This window comes from Rhineura floridana, chromosome 3 (assembly GCF_030035675.1).
Source record: "Rhineura floridana isolate rRhiFlo1 chromosome 3, rRhiFlo1.hap2, whole genome shotgun sequence".
Classification (NCBI taxonomy): domain Eukaryota; kingdom Metazoa; phylum Chordata; class Lepidosauria; order Squamata; family Rhineuridae; genus Rhineura; species Rhineura floridana.
The window spans coordinates 194,309,300-194,329,973 of NC_084482.1; the positions used below are offsets into that span (position 1 = coordinate 194,309,300).

The 20,674-nt window shown below is 42.1% G+C and overlaps 1 protein-coding gene across 1 annotated transcript in view; it reads right to left on the reverse strand.

Annotated features, from left to right (window-relative positions):
* LOC133378838 (uncharacterized) overlaps positions 1-20,674 on the reverse strand; it is a 71,005-nt gene that overhangs the window by 46,263 nt on the left and 4,068 nt on the right. Inside the window, exons 2-7 of the mRNA XM_061613452.1 lie at positions 16,104-16,306; positions 10,734-10,826; positions 9,355-9,435; positions 4,230-4,432; positions 3,430-3,521; positions 2,275-2,375 (exon numbers count right to left, since the gene is read on the reverse strand). Of these exons, the coding sequence (XP_061469436.1) occupies positions 2,275-2,375; positions 3,430-3,521; positions 4,230-4,432; positions 9,355-9,435; positions 10,734-10,826; positions 16,104-16,209 (676 nt within the window). The 5' untranslated portion in view covers positions 16,210-16,306. The remainder of the gene's footprint in view (positions 1-2,274; positions 2,376-3,429; positions 3,522-4,229; positions 4,433-9,354; positions 9,436-10,733; positions 10,827-16,103; positions 16,307-20,674) is intronic.

Here is a 20,674-nt window from a genome sequence, read left to right on the forward strand (position 1 = left end):
AGATTTATATCCCATCCTTTCTCCCAAAAGTAGCCCAGGGCAGCAAACAAGTAACACTGAAATAACACTAACATCTTATAATATCTTAAAAACAATATCTTTAAAAAATATTTTTTTAAAATCTTTGAAAACATCTTAAAACAATTCCAACACAGATGCAGACTATGAGGAAAGGCTGCAGCATTTGGGGCTTTTTAGTATAGGAAAAAGGTGAACAAGAGGAGACTTGATATATCAACCAATCAATAGTTTATTTCAGTCATAGACCAGATAAAAACATATAGAAACAATATGCCAACAAGAGGTAGATATTAAAATAAACGTCCACAGAGCCTTGACCTGAACTTTCCTGGAAGAAATAGAAGCCGCGACATATTTTGCAACTTTAAACGTAATCTGGGGGGAGTAATCTCCGAGCAGATAGTCAATATAGAAAAATTCTAGTCTGCCTGGAAAAGGGGCTAAAATAGGGGAAATTAACTGTTTCCTTAGTTCGTAATAAAAGGGACATCTCAATAAAACATGTACATTAGATTCGATTTCTCCATCGCCACAGGGGCATTTTCTCTCATTATAGGAAATTTTATTAAATTTGCCCTCCAAAAGGGCAGAAGGGAGAGAGTTCATCCTCACCAATGTAAAAGTCCTTCTATGTTTGGGAAGTGTTAAATCGGCTAAGTAAGGCATAGGAGAAAAATATCTAGGGTTGTATATATGTTTTCTTACTAGCATCAAATGATGTTGAACATCGTTATCCTTGATGCGTTGGAAGATGGCTGTTCAAGCTGAATTTAGTCCCATTTCAAAAATTATTGGTACAGAGAAGCCCAAGTTGGAAATTTTTTCTAAAATTTGCATTTCCCATATTGATTTAAAATCATCAACTAAAATGAGCGGGGAAAGACCATTTGGGTTAAAAATCAATTTTAACCATGTATTTATTTTGAGAGCCCAGATACGTGATTCTATAGATTGAAGTCCTGTTTCTAACCTCAAAATAAAACTGGGTATGTAGGTTGAAACGGCCAGAGTGGCTCTCATAAAAATGTTTTGGATAGTTTCTAAAATCGTAAATTTCTCCGAAACAGTAATTTGGGATCCATATGTAAGTTGAGGGATAATTTTCGCCAGAAATATTTTAAGAGCTGAGGGAAAAGATTGGCCACCTCGCTGATAAAAAAAAGTTAATAGAGCCTTCATTGATCTTTTTGCATTTAAGGCCGCTGCGTTAGTCTGTAATTTAAAAGATCCCAAAGTTTGAAAGGTTAGGCCCAAATATTTAAAATTCTTTACCTGCTCAATTATTTGGCCGTTAATACGTCAAATATGTTTTGGTCTCTTTTTTGAAAAAACAACAACCTTGGTTTTTGAATAATTTATAGTTAAAAATTCTGATGTACAAAAAGAGGCTAAGGCAGCTAATAGATGCTTTAAACCGATGGGTGTCCTTGACATTAGTGCTATAGACTTGATATAAGTGTATAAGATTATCCAGAGAATGGAGAAAGTGGATAGAGAAATGCTATTCACCCTCTCTTAACACTAGGATTCAGGACAGACAAAAGAAAATACTTCCTTTACACAGCACATAACTATTTTACGGATTTTGCTCCCACAAGAGGCAGTAATAGCCACCAACCCCTGAATACCAGTTGCTGGGAACTGCAGAAGGGGAGTACTCTTGTGCCCAGCTCCTGGTTATGAGCTTCCCACAGGCGTCTGGCTGGCCACTGAGAGAACAGGATGCTGGACTGGATGGGCCACCAGCGTGATCCAGCAGGCTTTTCTTAGGTTGTTGTGCATATGCAGAGAATCAGTGTTCTGAGCTCTGTGTGCCTGTGTGTGTATTTACCTGAAAAATCAGGCTTTTTATCCTATGTTTAAATCAGTGAGAAGCCTTTTTAAAAAATAAGAAAAGCTACTCTATTTACAGAAATACATAGAAGATAGGAAAGTGCTCTAGTTCTAACTAACTAAGTTGGAGGTGCAATGCCCATGTTGGGACACTGTTCTCTCTCTTAAAGCATAAGGGCAGAGACAAAGCTTCTTCTCTCTCCTCACAGTTAGAGATGAGGTAGACAGGAAGGAAGGTCAGAAGTGAGGTCAGCTTCCCTGAGAGTATCAGTTTACAGGGAAGGAAGACAGAGAAGAGCACAGGTAAAGACAGGCAAGCCTAACCAGCTGGAGGATTCTCTCTATCTCCCCTCAAGTATGCAAAGAGAACAAACAGGAGTTGCTGTTGCTACTCTTGCAACAGTTATTTTTGAAATTTGCTGCAGAACCATTGATGTGGTGAGCTGCACCTTGAGGCTCTCGGTTGGCTTTCCAATGCATCCCAAAAAGCACAGTTTCCTCCTTCTCCGAGGACTTTGAACCTGCAACACACACTAGAGTCAAGCAAGGGTCAAATGTTTCCCCAGTAACAAGAAATGGGTTTTGACATGCTGGGAGAATGCAGCTCTTTTTGTTCACAAACTGAAGCACATGTGAATAGTAAATTAGTCTGGTCTTTTATTATTTCTGAGCGGATTGAATCCTTGCACAGAACCCCAGATTCCCACCACGTCCTGCTCACTAATGCATCTTAAAAATATTTAAGGGATGAGTAAATGCCTACTTACATCAATTAAAATAGGAACTCACAACATACTTCAGCAGTTATATGTTGTGGAGTTTTCCCTAAACCTGTTGCTTATTGGCAAAACAGATGCTCTGCATGTAGAAAGTCCCTGATCCAATCCCCGGATTCTTAAGTTAAGAGGATCAAAATGAAGCAGGTAAAGTGAAAGATGACTGCTTGAAACCACAGAGCTACTGCCCATCACACTAAACAACATTGAGGTAGATGGGCAAATAGATGGCCATGCTGGCTGGAGATAATGGTAGTCCAAAATATGTGGAGGACATCATTTTGACAAAGATCCTAGATTAATCCATTTCCCCCCATATATTTGCTAATAATAATAATAATAAATTTTATTTCTAAGTCGCCTATCTGGCCGTATGAACAGCCACTCTAGGCGACGTACAAAGAATAAAATAACATATAAATACAAATGAACAACAACTCTACTAAGAAGTGGTGACCAAATCAGAAATGACCAGGCTGGACCAAAAATCTCACAGAACTGGTGTAGTAGAGCCAAAAGCAGAGATAAAAACCCCACCACACAAAATCCACCTATACTAACTGCAGGTATCCTATATATAATCATAAATTGTGATTTATGTAAACTCATTTACAGTGATCTGGTGCACTTCATATTCAGTATTTCAAATAAACTGCATCTTAGCTTCCAATGTCAGGTATGATTTTCTTCAAAATTATACTCCATAAGAGAAAAGCCCTCTTATAAATAATGATATACAGAGCAATGTATGGGATTTCATTTCTGAATATCGTTATTGATGGGAAGGATTAGGACTCACGTTGACTTATCTCCATTTAGCCATTTCCAGTCATGATCTCCTTGGAGGCCAATCCAATAGATACCCTTGCTAGCAACAGGTTTCAGAAAATCCTTTAAAGACCAGAAGATATTAGAGCCTTGAACAGTCATAATCATAGGCCATCAATACAAATGAAAATATGCACACACATATTTAAAATATTTATCAGATTTTTTTTAAAGAAAGAAGCAATTTGTTGAATAGAGTTCTCACAGTTCAGCCACTAACACAGAATATGAATGTGGTTTGTGAATTTTTAACAATTAATATTTATAACAAAAAAAATATTTTTGTGCCAAATGTTCACTGTGATGATCCTAAGATCATTTTTTGTATTTAAATCAGAAACACCTTCAGCTTCTTTATGCTATGTAATAGTTGAACTTGACCAATAAAACAACTGGATCTGGTTTGCACATAATGGTAAGCTATGGTTTATTGAACTATTGTGGATTAAACCATGGCTTAGCATTCTGTGGTATGTTTAATGCCAGCAAACCATGATCTGAAGCTATGTTTTGTTTTTTGCTTACAAATCTTTGATTGTTTTCACAATGGCTTAACATTACATGCGGAAATAGCATCCCTCCTTAACCACAGTTTGTTTGACCACCCCAGGCACTCCCCCAGCTACAAAAGCATGAGGCAAGAGCAGATGGAAAACAAACCAAAGCCATGGTCTGTTTGATTATCTGTAACTCATGGTTTGTTAAACAACCCATGGCTTAGGGTTATGTGTCAACCAGGCCAATCACTCAAGACAAATTTTTCCACCTCACCTCTTCATCAGCTTCAATTCGAGCAAGAGAAGCATTGTGGGATAAACAGAAGTTCTGGCTAGATGTCCAATTCCCTTCTTCCACCGAGAAGAAGTAACACTTGTTACGATACCCAATCCAGTTACGTGGGCACAATTCAGAAGAAACAGAGTCAGAGCCTGATTGATTTGCTCTATTTCTTTGTTGAATAAGAATAGAATAAGCTGCAGACAATTAGATAATGTCAGGTTATTCACCCAATTGCCCCTGAGAAGCATGGAGAGAAACTGGGATCATCAGGGTGAATCAGAGTAAGGCCTGTCCGTCCATGCGTCCGTGCGTCCATCCGTCCATCCATCCATCCATCCATCCATCCATCCATCTATCCATCCATCTATCTATCTATCAGGGCCCCTTCAAACATAACTGTTTTGCATTCTATTGAGGTTCCTAAGGACAAAACCATGTGTCATATGTATCAGTTTGAACTGCATAACTATCATTCATCTCTTTACAATACAAGTGTCTGGGATCACACTATTATTGCTCATGTGGAGCCGACCCAGATGCTTTTTCCCCAGTCATCTTGTAAGATTAGGTGAAAGAAACAAAACACCCATAGAAAGGCAGGACTACACATGTGGTCCCTTTAAAGAACCACAAACTCCTTCAGAGCCACAGATGAATGACAGGGCCAGCTGCAGTCCCATTGCCAAGGCAGCATGGCAGAGATGCAGCCCTGCCTATACGAAGCCTCACAAGAAGCCAGGAAACCCAGATCAGCCCAAGTGTAGAGCCTAGCCCTGACTTGCTGCCAGAGACTGAGTCCTCAGAGGACGAACCAGGCACCCCAGAGGTTGAGGACCTTGAGGAGCAGGCATGGTCTCCTGGAACCAGTGCTGAGGATCCCCTTGAGGAGCCCTCTGGGTTGAGGCCTGCTGGAGAACCCATGGAACTGCCAGAGGAGGAGGTGGAGCCACCCCCCTGTCCTCAAGAATGCTGGCACCAAAAGGTTTGGGTCCAAAGTGAAGGACGACATCATAGTGTTATATGCATGCACAGACCCATGGCCATCATGTTACTCATAGGCTATCCCTGAAACTCCTTTATCAGCAGCTGTGGTCCAGGAAGCCAGAATAATATAAGATCTCCCTCTTGATCCTGGAAACAACGCAGGTCTCTGGCTCTTGTTCTTGCTGTATTGCACTTTGATGGACTCCCTGTACTGTTGACCTTAGACTGTTTCCTGGAGTTGCTTCTGGATTATGTTTGGACCTTGGCTGAGTCCCTGTTGATCCTGGTTTGTTTGGACTGTGCTGCACCCAAAACCCTGCCTGTGTTGGTGAGTACTTTGATGAGGCTTATACCTCCTGGGACTGGGCCTTCCAGCCCCTGACAGCACCCACTGGAGTGTGGCACCAAATCTTTTGCTGTCTAAAGTGTAGGGCAAGATGGCATTCCCTCCCATTTCCATGTTCAAAATCCAGCCGGGCTGACAGTTGAATCTTACTTGAACAGTGGCTACAGGACAATGTTCCCCTGCATCTGAGGGCAGGAGGCTACCTTAGGGGGCACAGGGCAGGCCATGTGTGGCATGGAGTGCTCTGCCACCGCCACTTTCTTCCCCCAGCATCTACTAGCAGATTTGGGGAGGTCCTGTTATGCACAAACATAAATTATTGTGCTAATGAAATGAGCGTGTTGGATTCTGCTGTAGGTACTTGGGGGCTATGTATGAGCACAAACAAGTCACACTTGAATTGGCCATCAGCAAACAGAGAGAAACCACAGAATGGATAAGACAGACAGTGCTTTAGCTGGCTGATGGCTAGACTAGATGTGGTGGCAGCAGTTCATGTCTTGAAAGGTAGATTTGCCCCAGTCACACAGAAAGAAAGGGGCAGGAGAATTATTTTAAAAGATGATGGGGTCATAATTCTTCCCCTGTCCATCATGGTTTATCTTCTTGCAGCCCCATTAGCCTACCTGATCACACTTGCAGCATCTGAGCTCATCTGAGGGAAGAAAAATCCCCCTCTAACTAGATAGAAGCTGTAAGGAGCTCTGCACTTCTCACTTGCACACCCCTTTTACTATTAAAATTGGACAACCCTGTGATGTTCCTGCTTATATTGTAAATATGGTAAGTGCTGTTTAAATAGAAGACATATGGTAAATGAAGTGAAAGAGGAGGGGGGAGTACATGAGCAGTAGAATGCTGGATGATTGGCTGAGCGTTTGAATGGCTGGGAGTATAAATGGAAGAATGACAGTTGAATCTGGGAGGTGGTGAATTGAGAGGTTGAGGTGGTGTTTAGAAGGTGTTTGGAGGTGTTGTTGTTGAGAGTGAGTTGGAGTTCTGAGGCAATTGGTAAGAAGTCAAGTACCTAACAGAATATAGATGAAACCATACGCTTGTGAAACATTCCTTCAGTAATCTTGTTATTTCTAATATTAAATAAATACTTACTTGGTTTACCAAAGGCCTGATCCTTGGCTGGGGAATATACAGACCAGAAGGGAGGACAAGGTAATTACCAAGGCTGAACAGAAACTGTATCTAATGGTGGCAGTGGTGAAGGGAGAGATTGTAACAAGTCAAGTATCCAGAGCAACCCACAGTTGTATGCTTTAAAGATACAAGGGGGTTGGGAACAGCATAGGCACACAGTCACAAAGTAACAAGCTATAGAGAGACTTAAGCAAAGTCTCTGGGAGTTTGGGTTACAGGAAGTGACTGTTGGTGCTGCCTAGCAGTGGGATTTGTTGAAATCTGTGCTAGAGCTGTAAAGGGTAAGAAGAAAACCTGACGTTCCTGTCTGCTGGTAGCCACAAGTGAGAGCTTCACAGGTGGTGCCGGGGAAGGACGTCACAAACCCCCCTCCCACACACCCATTTTCTACACAACTTAAACAACTCTGGGTATATAAATGCAAGGAACTTCCACCACCTAACTAGGCTCTTAATAGTTAGGTTCATAATAACTTGCCTTCCAGTCCATTGGTTAATACAAAACAGGTGCCTTAAAGGAGTTATTTATTTGATTGATATTCCGCCCTTCCTCCCAGTAAGAGCCCAGGTGGCAAGTAGGGTTATGAGGAAGCTGTGGTCCTCTGCTGGTCTACAACTCCCATCATCCATTACTATTGGCCATGCTGGCTAGGGCATGATGGGAATGGAAGTCCAGCAACATCGGGGGGCATATATCTGCCCTAAAGGAAGGCAAATTTCTATCCATTCGATTATTTTAGATTGGCACATATTGTGGTGGAAAATCATCTCTTTGTGACATGAAGATACATATTTCCTGCCAGGCCAACAACCTTCTCAAGTCTCTTCCACCACTTCATTGCATGCACATGACCTTTTCCCCCTCTTGTATTACGAGAATTTGCTCCATTGGCTACAACCTTCACCAGGGCTCTCATAATCTCATGTCTTCTGAACCACCCCTGACTACATTCTCGATGATGTTCTCAATGAACTCCACAAGGTAGTGAGACAAGACTTCTCTTTGCAGAAGTTATGCTGATTCACTCTTCAAGTACTTGAAAGGTTGCCACACAGAGGAGGCCCAGGATCTCTTCTCGATCATCCCAGAGTGCAGGAGACGGAATAATGGGCTCAAGTTGCAGGAAGCCAGATTTCGGCTGAACAGCAGGGAAAGCTTCCTAACTGTTAGAGCAGTACAATAATGAGACCTGGGCTCTCCAGCACTGGAGGCATTCAAGAGGCAGCTGGATAGCAACCTGTAAATCGGATTCCTGCATTGAGCAGGGGGTTGGACTCAGTGACCTTATAGGCCCCTTCCAACTTCCCTCAGCTCCATTTGTTCTTCTACACTGGGGAATGGGGAGCCGTTTTCAGCCTGAGGGCTCCATTCCCACATGGGCAACCCTTCCAGGGGCTGCATGCAGTGGTGGACATGGCCACATTCCTGCCACACAAAAGTCAGAAGTTTCTAGATGTATATGTCTGGGCCAGCAAGAGGCATGATCACAATTCAAGGATACATTCTAGTCAGGTAAAAGCACTCATGGAGAGTGAGGAGCAGAGCAGTGAGGGGTGCACCCAGCATAGAGGAGGTGGGATATAGAGAGAGCCCCAAGGGCCATACCAAGAGGACTGGAGTGTTGCATTTGGCTCCTGGGCCAGAGTTTCCCCACCCTTGTTCTATATAATTGATCATGTTATCTTAAAATGAACACACAAGTAGGGATGGGGGAGAAATTCAATTCAGTTCGCATTTAAAGGTGAATCTACCAAATCTGCACTTTCTGAAACACATGACACCTTAGCAGAAAAAAAGACACCTTCGCAGAAATATTTGATCAGACATAGTATGAAGAATATGAACCCTATTTAGAAGATGACAGTCTTCCAGAATGTAACAACAGGGAGTCTTCTCAAGAGGAAGAGGAAGAAAATAAGGAAATGTCAACAGTAAAGAAAAACCTACGGAGACATGGAGACAAACAAGATAAAATCAAACAGAAGGCTTTTGTGGAACCATATTTTAAAAGTGATGAAAAAGATACATAACAATATGTTTGTAAAATTATATTTCATGCAATCAGGCTCCTGTGGTATGAAAAAAATTACTCACTTTTTCCTATTCGAGTGATGACATGGCATAATTGGGAGGTGAAAGTTTGGGGGGGGAAATCAACTTTGGAAAGATTTATAACGAATGTAAATTGAGTGTAAAAATCCAGAGCACATGGATGGAATATTTTAAAGATGTTTTTAAATTTGTTTTTGAAAGAAGTTTTGTTTTAATATGTTTTTAAAGATGTTTTGTTTTAATACATTTTAAACTCTTTTGTTTTTAAAATATTTTAGAATGCTTTTAGTGTTTTTGTTTGCTGCCCTGGGCTCCTTCTGGGAGGATATAAATTAAATAAATAAATAAATAAGAGAACCGAAACACAGCCAGCCTTCAAAAATTGCACTTATCCGAATTTTGCAATGCTGTTCTCCAACCAAACATTGCTTTGGCAAGATTCTCTGATATGAAAGGATCTAAAATCTAGGCAACAACCAAACCTTTGGTTTTTGACCTGGCTGAGGGTTTCATATAGCTATATTAGCTCCAATGCGGAAGAGAAGCTTTAAGGAAAGCAGCGTCAAAGTTTGGGCAACTTACCTACTAGAAGGGCAATGATGGCGATGATGAGGACAGCTATGAGACACCATAGAAATTCTTTTCTGTGGATGATCGGCCATGCTAGATCACAAGGAAAAACAATAAATCCATAAGAACTCATAAGACTGATCCAATGAAGCTTTGGAGAACTCCATGTTTTTAACATCTTCATGGGTTGCTACAACTCCAATAAAAGGCAGTTCTGTATGACAGCTTCAAATGGTCTAATATTACACAGGTCAGACCTGCAACTAAAGGTTGCAGTATAATATCCTCATCACATAGTGGGAGTACACTTCCAGAATACTATAAGGTGTAAGGAACTCAAAGAGGCCAATTCACTACCACACTATGGGTTTTTCCCCTATCCCTGAATTCTGTGGCTCCTAGAGGCCACTAAGGATGCTCACTTAGTCCTTACTGGGTGTTTTAAAGGTTTTTGTTGTTGTTGCCTCTCTTAGTTTTCTTTTCCTTAAATGTTTTGTACTTCTACATATCATGGGCTCCCCCAAGCTTATTCATTACCATATATGGAGACAAAGATATTAATAAGGAGGGGTTTCCAGTGCATGTCACGTCCGAATGTCATGTACACATTTTCATGACTCAAGTTAACTCCAGTTTTAAAATGTACCTTTCAGATTTAAAACCTTTCTCTTAACCACAACTTCTGCTTTCTCCTAGCTAGGTGGCACAGTGTACTATTTCCCAATTTCCTCTGTTCTTTCAGTGTACTATTTACCTATATGCTCTGTTCTTTTGCTACTGCAGCTTTAATATGTGAATATAAAGAAAGCCATTTAGCTTCATAAACATACTGATGATTGATTAAGGTATTCCCATGTGATCCCTGAGGGAAGGCCAAATTTTTCCTTCCTCATGCTCAGTCCTCATTAGGGTGTTTTTAAAAGATACATATACACACACACTTCTGCAAATCTCAGAGTTATCCTGAGCATGTTGAGACTTCCTGCTTGTTTCTCAGTGGCCTTGTTTGGGCTACAGGCCTGCCAGCACTCACTGTCTGAGCTTCTTATTACAGAGAGTGATTATGGCTTGGAGCCAGAGGTTGGGAACCTCAGGCCCAACCCAGATATGGCCCTCCAGGGTCTAGCCCTTGGGTCTCTGCTCAGGTAACACCTTTCACTGGCCCTACTCCTTGCCCTCCCCAAGTGCTTTTGCCTGGCTGGAATGTGTTCTTGAGCTGTGATAATGCCTTTTGCATGCCTGGAAGTAGCCTACTAGACAAAAGTGAGAATCGTACCCATTGCTCTGCCCATTTTTGTCTCTGGCCACATCCACCGATGGCATGTGACCTCTGGAACCTTGTCAACAGTGCTGAAAAAAGGGTCCCACCCTGGTTTAGAGTCTAGACTCACCTGCAGGGGAGCACAAATTTTTGAAGCACTGGTCTCGGCGGCGGCGGCAGCACCTATTGGTCACTGTCATTGTTTTCACATCTCCAGGTTGGTCTTCAAATACATGAAAAGAAAAGCAGTAATTTCAATATAATCAACAGATTTCTAATCTATAATGTCTGTGGAATGCCTTGCTGTCAGATTGTCTTTCACTGGCTGGCAAATACATTTTTATTCCAGCAGGCTTTTGCCTGCTAAGATTTTTTTTAACTTGTGGTCACTACCATCATTGCTTTTAAGTGGATTTTTAATTGCAAGCCATACTGATGGTGTGCATGGGGCAAGAAAGTTGGGGTAGATTATTTTCTTTAAATATATAGAAAAAGGTTACTGTCGTGGTAATAATTTCTTTGGGATTTTATTTTTATTGAACGATTCACAAATCTCTCACAACAGGCTACTGAGTGGTCCGTTGTTGATGATACCACACTGGTCTGAACCAGCCAGCTTAACACTCTAACAAGCTCTGGTGGGTAACTCCCTGAGGATGCAATAGAGGCCGAGATATATTCTCTCTTCACCGCCACCACTGCCATGTGGTAGGAATGGTTATGTATTTGTATGTCTCTTCAATCAGATTCACACGGGGACTTGAACCACCTCTGCTCTAGCCGACATCGAGCCTGCCTCATCACCTGAAGCTCCTCAGTAAATCAAGGAGCCTCTCAGACTCCCTGTGTGCCTGTCGATGGCCCTTTCCATCTCACTGTTCCACAGTGAAACTAGGGCCTCAACAGGAGCACCAGCCATGCTACCTGGAAAATCTCTCAGATTTCATTGTCTCCTGGTCCTGGGGTGGTTAGTCACAGTCAATCCATACCTCACCAGGGTGTGATCCATCCATGACAATGGGGTAATAGTCACCCCCCCAATAACTGGATCCTTCCATATATCCCCTAGCAAAAACCTGATCTAGGGTATGACCTGCAGTATGGGTTGGGTCGATGTATTGCGAGTGCCCCATGGATGTCATGGCAGCCATGAAGTCCTGAATGGGCCCAGACAAGACACCATTGATATGGATACTGAAGGGCCCCAGGACTAGTGTTCTGGGATTCTCCACACCACACCTGAGACTGCCTCTGCCAGTTTAGTTAGAGAGGCTGCTTTACATGCAGAAGCTTTTATTTATTTAACAAATTTATATACCCTTTTAAAGAAAAAAAATCTTTCCAAAGCAATTCACAAGTTATACAATAAAATAAAATCATTTAAAACCATAAAAAATCCAAATCATGTCAAACATTAATATATCTAAACATTACTTAAACCCAGTTTAAAAAAAGCATAACAATCAGCAAAAGAGCCAGCAACAAACACAATGGCACAGTAACAAACAATGAAAACCAGACCACAATGCCAATTCTGCAGCTCAGATCAAAATTAGCCTCTAAAGGCCACAGTAAAAAAGATGAGTCTTAAGGGCCTATTTAAATAGATCTACAGATTGGGCTTGATGTCATGTAGGATTGAATTCCACAGTTGTTGGGGCATTGCCAAAAAAAGCCTTGGCCTATGTGCCTGTCAGCCTAACTTAGCACAGCAGGACTTCAGAAGCAGATCTTAAAGAGGCAGATAAAGAGTCCCAATAAGCACCTTCCTTAAATAAACTTCCTTAAATAATCACCTTGTGTAAAAAGGTTAGATTTATGGAAAAGTCTATCCGACCATATGACAGTCATGCATTCTAGAAAATTAATTTAGTTCAATGCCTTGAAATAAATAACTGGTATATTTTCATAGGAGTATTATTAGCATCTACCAAGCTGGTGGGCACGATAATATCATGGTTGCAGCCTGAGCTCCTTGGCCTGAGAAGACTTAGCCCCTAGACCAGTGATTGCCAACCCTGCGGACCGTGACCCCCAGGGGGGCCGCAAAGTAATCCAGAGGGGCCATGAATAGTAAAGAAATGAATTGTTGTTGTTGTTATTTAAAAAGTCTTCACTCCCTGGATGCTGTCTGATGACACCTCCCCCTTGCTCCAAACAAGAGGGGGGGACTTTTGCTGAAGCACCAGAGCATCTTTCAGGTCCACCGAGGACAGGCATCTGCCTATACAACACGTGGCAGACGCTGAAGGAGGCTGAGGGTGGAGCTACCAGGAAGAAGAGTGGATTACTATTGCCAACTCCCATCTCCTCGCAGAACGAGAGGGGAGGGCTTTTCGTGAAGCAAAAAGAAGCACGGCTGCAAGGAAAGGCTGCTTTCCCCCTTCCTTCCTGGCAGCCAGCCTGCCTGCCTTTCTTGGCTCCTGCTTCAATGCTACCTCCTTTAAAAATTATTCTTATTTGCAAGGCCTTCCAGATGGAGCCAAGGAGAAGTGAGGAAGCTCAGGACTTGCGCGCCCCCCATCTCTGAGGGGAAGTGTATGTGCCAGCGTCCCCCCTTTCTTCCACCTACCCTCTGCCCCCCATCTCTCTTTCCAAGATGCTGCAGCAGTTGAGGGCTTCCCTTCTCCCACATGCCCAAATGCATACACTCCTGCAGATGCTTGCAGGAGTTGTGGGTGTGTTTGTGTGCGTGCATGAGCTGATCTGTCTTCTGCTCCACTCTCATTCCCCAAGTGCATGCTAATCAAGTTATCAGTTCTGATGATCATCCTAAAAGCACTAACCCACCTCCTCAACCTATCCACCCTTTTGTCTTCACAATCTAGCATCCCCACCATTACCATACTGCTGCTTCTTGATGATGATTTTTAAAAAGCTCAGCAGGTTGACTGAGGCTGGGGTATACATACTGCAGCTGAAATGTATTTATTTATTTAATTATTACTGCATTTATATCCCACCTTTCCTCCAAGTTGCTCAAGGTGGTGCACATGGCTTCCCCTCCCCTTTCCATTTTATCCTTACACCAACTCTGTGAGATAGGTCAGGCTGAGAGACTGTCTGGTCCAAGGTCACCCAGTGGACTTCATGGCTGGGTGGGGATTTGAACCTGGATCTTAGTCCAACACTGTAACCTAGAGGTGTTGGGAGACAGGACTGTACATGTTCAGACTATGCGTGTGTGTGTGGGGGGGAGGGGATACCAATTTGATTGGACTTTCACATTAAGAAAAGAAAGCAACACCTCCCTGTCTGCAGGGAGCTTTACATAGAAAGGGATATTTGGAGATGTGATTTTGCCATGCAACATTTTTTCAGTTAACAGAGACTAAAATTACAATTAGAGTGGTGGGGGTGTCACAAAATTTTTGAGCTTACAAAGGGGGTCCCCTACTCATAATGGTTGGGAATCACTGCCCTAGACTGCACAAGGCCAAAGAGACCATGACATCTGCCAGTTACCTCATTTAAGTTCCTTGTCTTGCTTCCTAATAGGGAAAGGCTGTAGCTAAATTGTAGAACATCTGCTTTGCATGCAGAAAGGCCCAGATTCAATCCTCAGCTTTTCCAGATAGGGGTGGTAATGCCTCCCCCATCTAAAGGCCAGTCAAAGTAGGCAAGACTAAACTAGATGGACTGATGGTCTGACGCAGGATAAGAAGCTTCCTATATTCCTATAGGAGCTAAAGGGATGTGTTTTTTCCCCCATGACCACTTAAGCATAATATATATGGGCATTGGCACTGATGGGAGCTGTAATCCAAAACAGCTGGAGAGCACCAGGTTGGTGAAGGCTGAAAGATTAATATGAAGATAGATGTTGCCCAGGTTCCTGTCCTTGGCATCAGCATTGCAACAATTCCACATTATTTGCTCATGGAACCAGTAGGGGAGAAAGGACTGGAGCATATCCATTATTCACTCTGGTTAGTTGGTATCATTTGGAGACTTCACCAGATTAAATTTGGGTTTGTGGACCAAAGATCACTGAAAACTAAACCTAAGACTGATATAGGGCTGCCTCCAAAAATGATCCTGAATACCAATTGCTGCAGAACATGAAGTGGGAGAATGCTATCCCCCTCATTTCCTGCTTATGGGCTTTCCAGAGGCATCTGGTGGCCAGTATGGATGCTGGACCAGATAGCTTTTTGATATAATCCAGCTGGGATTCCCTTATGATCTTATAGTGATGAATTTTGTTAATTTCAGTTTGTTGCTACCTGCAATCAATTTGTGCCTCTCACCCTACTTATACACTTCTGGCATCTGCTAGAAACCACTGTGCAATCCTTTCCCCATCTTGGATGGTTTTCCAGATCAGGGATCCACTTTCAGATGCTCAGTTCTACTTTGGTGTTCTCTGCAAATGGCAGACACCATATGTGGAACATTGCCCTTGGTAAGCTTGCTTGAAGAGGGCAGGCAAAGCATGCTTGGTTATTTTTTTTTAATCCACTCAAAAATGCTTGGGATTGCCATTTGAAATGGAAAACTAACGGCTAGGCTGTGTACACACTAGGGATGGAATCCTCTCCTTTTTTACATTTCATTTTTAAGTGTGGCCCTCTGGTGGTTGTTAACAATCTGATTCCTTTTTCCCCTGATATCTTTTCATTTTTCCTATCTCCTCCGATTTATTTGTTTATTTATTTGCTTTGCAGAGAATTATAGATATTATAACAGCTATTTATTCACAAGTCTCCACTGGTATCAATCTTTATTTTGAATTCTGTAATGATTGCCTACTTTCATTCCTTTTCAAGTGCACTGCAGACAGATTAAGTCAGATAGACAAGTCAGTGTCTTCCCCCCTGCTGCTTACAATCAACACCTCATTCTCCCCTGCTGATTTCTGTCTGTCAATTACAATCAACATTTCATTGACATCAGTGAAAGGGAATACATGTTTGAAGAGCTCACATAGTAAGTAGATCGATAAAAGTATCACTCACGTTATCTATGATTTCAAAGCGAATTTTTAAAAAATGAACCAGAAAACAATGAATGGGAAACCAGGTACAGAGAGTTGCTACTTCAAAATTCTCTCCGGAAAGATAGAGAATATCAGAAATAATAATTAATCCAATGGCAAATCCGATTATTGCAGAAACGGAGCCCATCGCTAGTGCACACTATAGCTATCGCACTATAGCTAGCACTATAGCACCCTCCAAAGTATCCTGGGAACTGTAGTTTGCTAAGAGTGCTAGGAATTCTAGCTCTATGAGGGCATAAAAACAATTTATTTATTTATTTGACCCACCCTTCACCCTGAGGCCCCAGGCAGGTTACAACGATGTAAAGTAATCCTTAAAAACAATTTAACTATAGTTCCGGGGATGTGGTTTGAATGTGCTTTAAAGATGTGTATGCAGACTATGTCTGGTCAATTTCATGCAAAGCTTTGAAACCAAGGTGCTTCCTTCTTAGTAAATGCAGCAGGGACTGGCTGCAAATGGATAGTTTTGCTCTAGTGGGCGATCCATCAACATACCCTCTGGCTCACATGTCTGCAGACAAGGTTCCTCCGCCTCAGGGTCTCCATCAGGGTGTGAATTCTGGCTCATTTGATATTCCTCAGCAGTTCTTTTGCCTCCCATTTCAATGTGGGGCTATCAGAACGGGCTCTTTCACAGTTGCTTTATCTTGCTTCAGAGCTGGCTCTGGTCACATGCTGAGCTCCCATCCTTAGCTCATCTGGTATAGAAATAAAACAATCAGGTAACCACAAAAGGGTCAGATGAAGTACAGTGGCTCAGAGCGTTGGGTGCTCAAGTCAAGTCAGAAAAGCTTTCTGGGAAACTATTACTAGAGGTTGGCATCAATTGCCTATTAATACCTATGCACAAAACACCATGCACCATCAATGCCTCCAGACTGTCATTTTTTTTGCCAGAGGGATTCAAGTGCATACCTGGAATTTAGATTTGCAAAAAAAACCTGGATTAAAACCAGGGCTGATTTGATTTAAATCGCTTCTCTGAGGGAATCAATTTTAATGATTTAAAACACAATTTAAGGATGCAATCCAATTAATATTTCTGCCAGGCTGAGGGGAGTTAGATGCAATGGACGCTGGCTTAGCTGGCAGGCTCCCAGCACCGCCAGGAGCTGCCAGGCTCTGCCAGCAGAAGGCTCCCATTGTGGTTGAGCTATGATGCCATCAGGGATCCGCTAGGGACAGCCGACCCGGCAGACGGAGAACCAGCTGAAGCCCAGAAAATGGGGTGTTCTGGGGGCATGGTGGGGGAAGAGCTGCCAGGGAGGACTTACGCAGCATCCAAGTCCCCCTCAGAGCACTCCCTCAGGTCCTGATCTCCTGCTGGCAAATAGGCTGGCTCAGTAGAAAAAATATAATGGTGGCCTATGGGGATCACTTCATCCCCGGTAGGCCTGATCGCGGGAGCCGGCTGTTCTCATCTGACTCCTGATGGAGCTGACAAACAGGGAGTGGATGCGATGGAGCTTTCAGCTGGCTCCTCTCTGCCAGCCCCCCCCCCCGCCAGTTCCCCGGGTTTTGGATTGCACTGCCCATCACTAGCGAGGAAGATACTATTAATTATCATTGTTTAGTAGAAGTACCTTATTGTTTAATATAACCTTAATACATATTTAGAGATACAGGTTTCATTAGAAGGTAGGTACACACTAAGCAATTATTCTGAATTGTTTTCAGATTAATTTCCATCAAAAAATGATAATTTGGTCATTTTAGTACTAAAGCAGAATGAACTTGTGAACTCATCCAGGAGATGAACCAGCTCCAATCTTTCAATTAATCATGGTATTTTTGGCATGACGTGCAAGAATCACCACCACCACCAAACAGGCTTTTCAATTGTACTAAAAAGATTGTTTATTCTTCTGCTTAGTTTTCTTCTTCAACAAACAACAAGATAAACAAAACACACACATGGATTTTTCAATGGTTTATTGTTTCAGTTTTTAGATAAATGTAAAGTTCTTTAAAAAATAAAATTTAGGCAATTTCAACCGAGTTAACATGAGAAGATATTGGGTGGTACAGTTAACTCAGTCTTCTTCTTCACCTTTGTCATCCTTGTTCATTATCTGGAAAGCAGAAACACTTTTTCAGTTCCCAACTTATTTCTCAATTTAGAATGAATTAGTTTTAAGCAAGAAGAGGCTACTGCTGTTAAGAGCTAGATTACCACTTCAGTGGTCTCCTCCTTGTTCAGATCTACTCCATCTCCCCAAATTCTCTATTCATTGACCTTCTCTATCTTTGCACTTAGAGGCAAGGCCTTGAGAAAGAGAGAGAAAGAGAGAGAGAGAGCACTTCATGTATACCACCTGCAGAATAGGACTAATCCCATCTCCATAAACCGCTGTTAACACCTTCATGGAATATATTTAGAAGTTGTGTAATTAGTATTCATGATGGTATTTTTGACCTAGGCTCTATTTTTACTAATTGTTTTAAGAAAAATTTTAAATCAGATTTAAAATTTTAAAATCTGAATCGTTTATTTATTTAAAAAATCATTGATTTTTTATCAAACCTGATTAAAACACTCTGTCATCTTGGCACTTAAAAATAGATTTTTTCATGGTTAGGAAAGGAACAGGAAATGCAGTGAAAATCTGGGATAAATGAATGATTAATGGGAAGATGTATAACCACCACACAAGCAAATCAGGATGAATGTGATTGTTGTATAACCTTCCAGGAAACAAATCAAAATGAATGATCAGTAAAAACCAGTTATAATCTAACCTCCACGTAAGTTTTGCATAAGCAAATTAGGATGAATGCTCAATAAACGGGGCATCGGGAGCTGCAATGTGGGACAATTGCCTCTCCCCTGTACAATCTGAATCCCCATCCTCACACTTTCCTCTCTCCCTCCTAATCACCATTTCCCAGGAAATTATGCTCATTGATCTGACAATGGCCCCGATCTCTTCACGTACTTCCAGACTGTTGCTATTTTCAAGTGGGATTCAATCACATTCTGGCAAATTCAGGTTGCGTAGTTAGAGTTGTTCGGAAAGTATTATACAACAAGCCCGCTTCCCCAAAAGATGGGTTTTTTGCAATAAGGAGAGTGACAAGATAATGCACTCAAAAGTGTGGTATAACACTTGTTTTGATTCAGCGTCATCTAACCTCCTCGCAAACAAATCAGAATTAAAGCTCATTAAATAGCCAACGTCATCTAATCTCCCTGAAAACAAATCAGGATTGAATGCTCAATAAATGAGCCATCTGGAAGCACCAGATTTGACAAGAATAAATCCTGCCAGACTAATCTTAACTCATGTTTTGATCAGGTAACATCTCTGGTATACTGTGGGAATGCTGTGGACATAATATATCTTGACTTCGCAAAGCTTTTGACAAAGTGCCCCATGATATTCTGATTAGTAAGCTAGCTAAATGTGGGCTGGATGAAACAGCTATCAGGTGGATCCACAGTTGGCTACAGGCTGAGGGGAATTGTATTCAAAAAGTGCTGTTCAAAGGTTCCCTCTCAAACTGGAGGGAGGTAACAAGTGGGGTATTGCGATCCTGGGCCCAGTGCTCTTCAACATTTTATTAAATACTTGGATGAGGAAGTGTAGGAGATGGTTATCAGATTTGCAGATGGTACAAAATTTGGAGGAATAGCTAATACCCTGGAGGACAGAAACAAAATTCAAAGTGATCTTGAGAGGTTGGAGCATTGGGCTAAAACCACCAAAATGAAATATAACAGGAGTAAGTGCAAAGTTTTACACTTAGGAAAAAGTAACCAAATGCAGAGTTATAAGATAGGGTAGACTTGGCTCAGCAATACTGCATTCAAGAAGGATCTTGGAATTGTTGATCACAAGCTAAATATGAGCCAACAGTGTGATGTAGCTGCAAAAAAGGCAAATGCTGTTTTGGGCTGCATTAACAGAAGTATAGTTTACAAATTGTGTAAAGTACTAGTTCTCCTCTATTCAGCACCTGTTAGGCCTCAACTGCATCCCGTTCTGGACACCACACTTTAAGAAGGATACAGACAGGTTCAGAGGAGGGCAACGAGGATGATCAGGGGACTGGAAACAAAGCCCTATGAGGACAGACAGAAAGAACTGGGCATGTTTAGCCTTGAGAAGAGAAGACTGAGAGGAGATATAATAGCACTCTTCAAGTACTTGAAAGGTTACCACACAGAGGAAGGCCAGGATCTCTTCTCAATCATCCTAGAGTGCAGGACATGGAATAATGGGCTCAAGTTACAGGAAGCCAGATTTCGGCTGAACATCATGAACACATTCCTAACTGTTAGAGCCATACAACAATGGAATCAATTACCAATGGAGGTGTTGAGCTCTCTAACAATGGATGCATTCAAGAAGCAGCTGGACAGCCACCTGTCAGATATATTTTAACTTGGATTCCTGCATTGAGCAGGGGGTTGGACTCGATGGTCTTAAAGGCCCCTTCCAATTCTACTGTTCTATGACCCTAAGTCTCTCTTCTTTGTCTGATGCATATCTAGTCGAGACTCAACAACCAGTTTTAAAAGTTCAGAGGTTATCCTCCCCCCTTCTTCTAATTTTCGGGGTCACGTGTGCATGCACACACTTCCCAAACCCAGGAATCCAATTTGTAACTGGGCAAATGCATCTCTAGTTGTACACCTGAGATACAACAAATACATTTATTCAAATAAATCAAAAGGAACAACAAATAATATGAAGAACTGTTTGCTTTGCTATATCTAAACAGCAAAACCCCACAAGTCCAAGAAAACTTTTCCTGTTGGGGACCGAGACAGAAAAACCAATGGGGTCAAATCTAGTTGGAGACCAGTGTTGTAGTGGCAGGCAGGCAGGCAGGCAGGCAGTGACTGCCGAGTGCAGCAGCAGGCAAGACTCAAAAGTCAGACCCTGCAGTCTTGAGCGTAGCTTAAGGGAGTGGGGAGGGAGTAAACAATGATTCAAATTTGTTGTGCGTGCCTGCTGCCGGCAAACTCATTTCCTGGAACTAAAATCTGCAACTGACTTTTGCTTTCCAGCTTCAGTAGAAGCTGTTTGTTTGTGGCAGTAAAATGTTGCACTCTTCTTGGA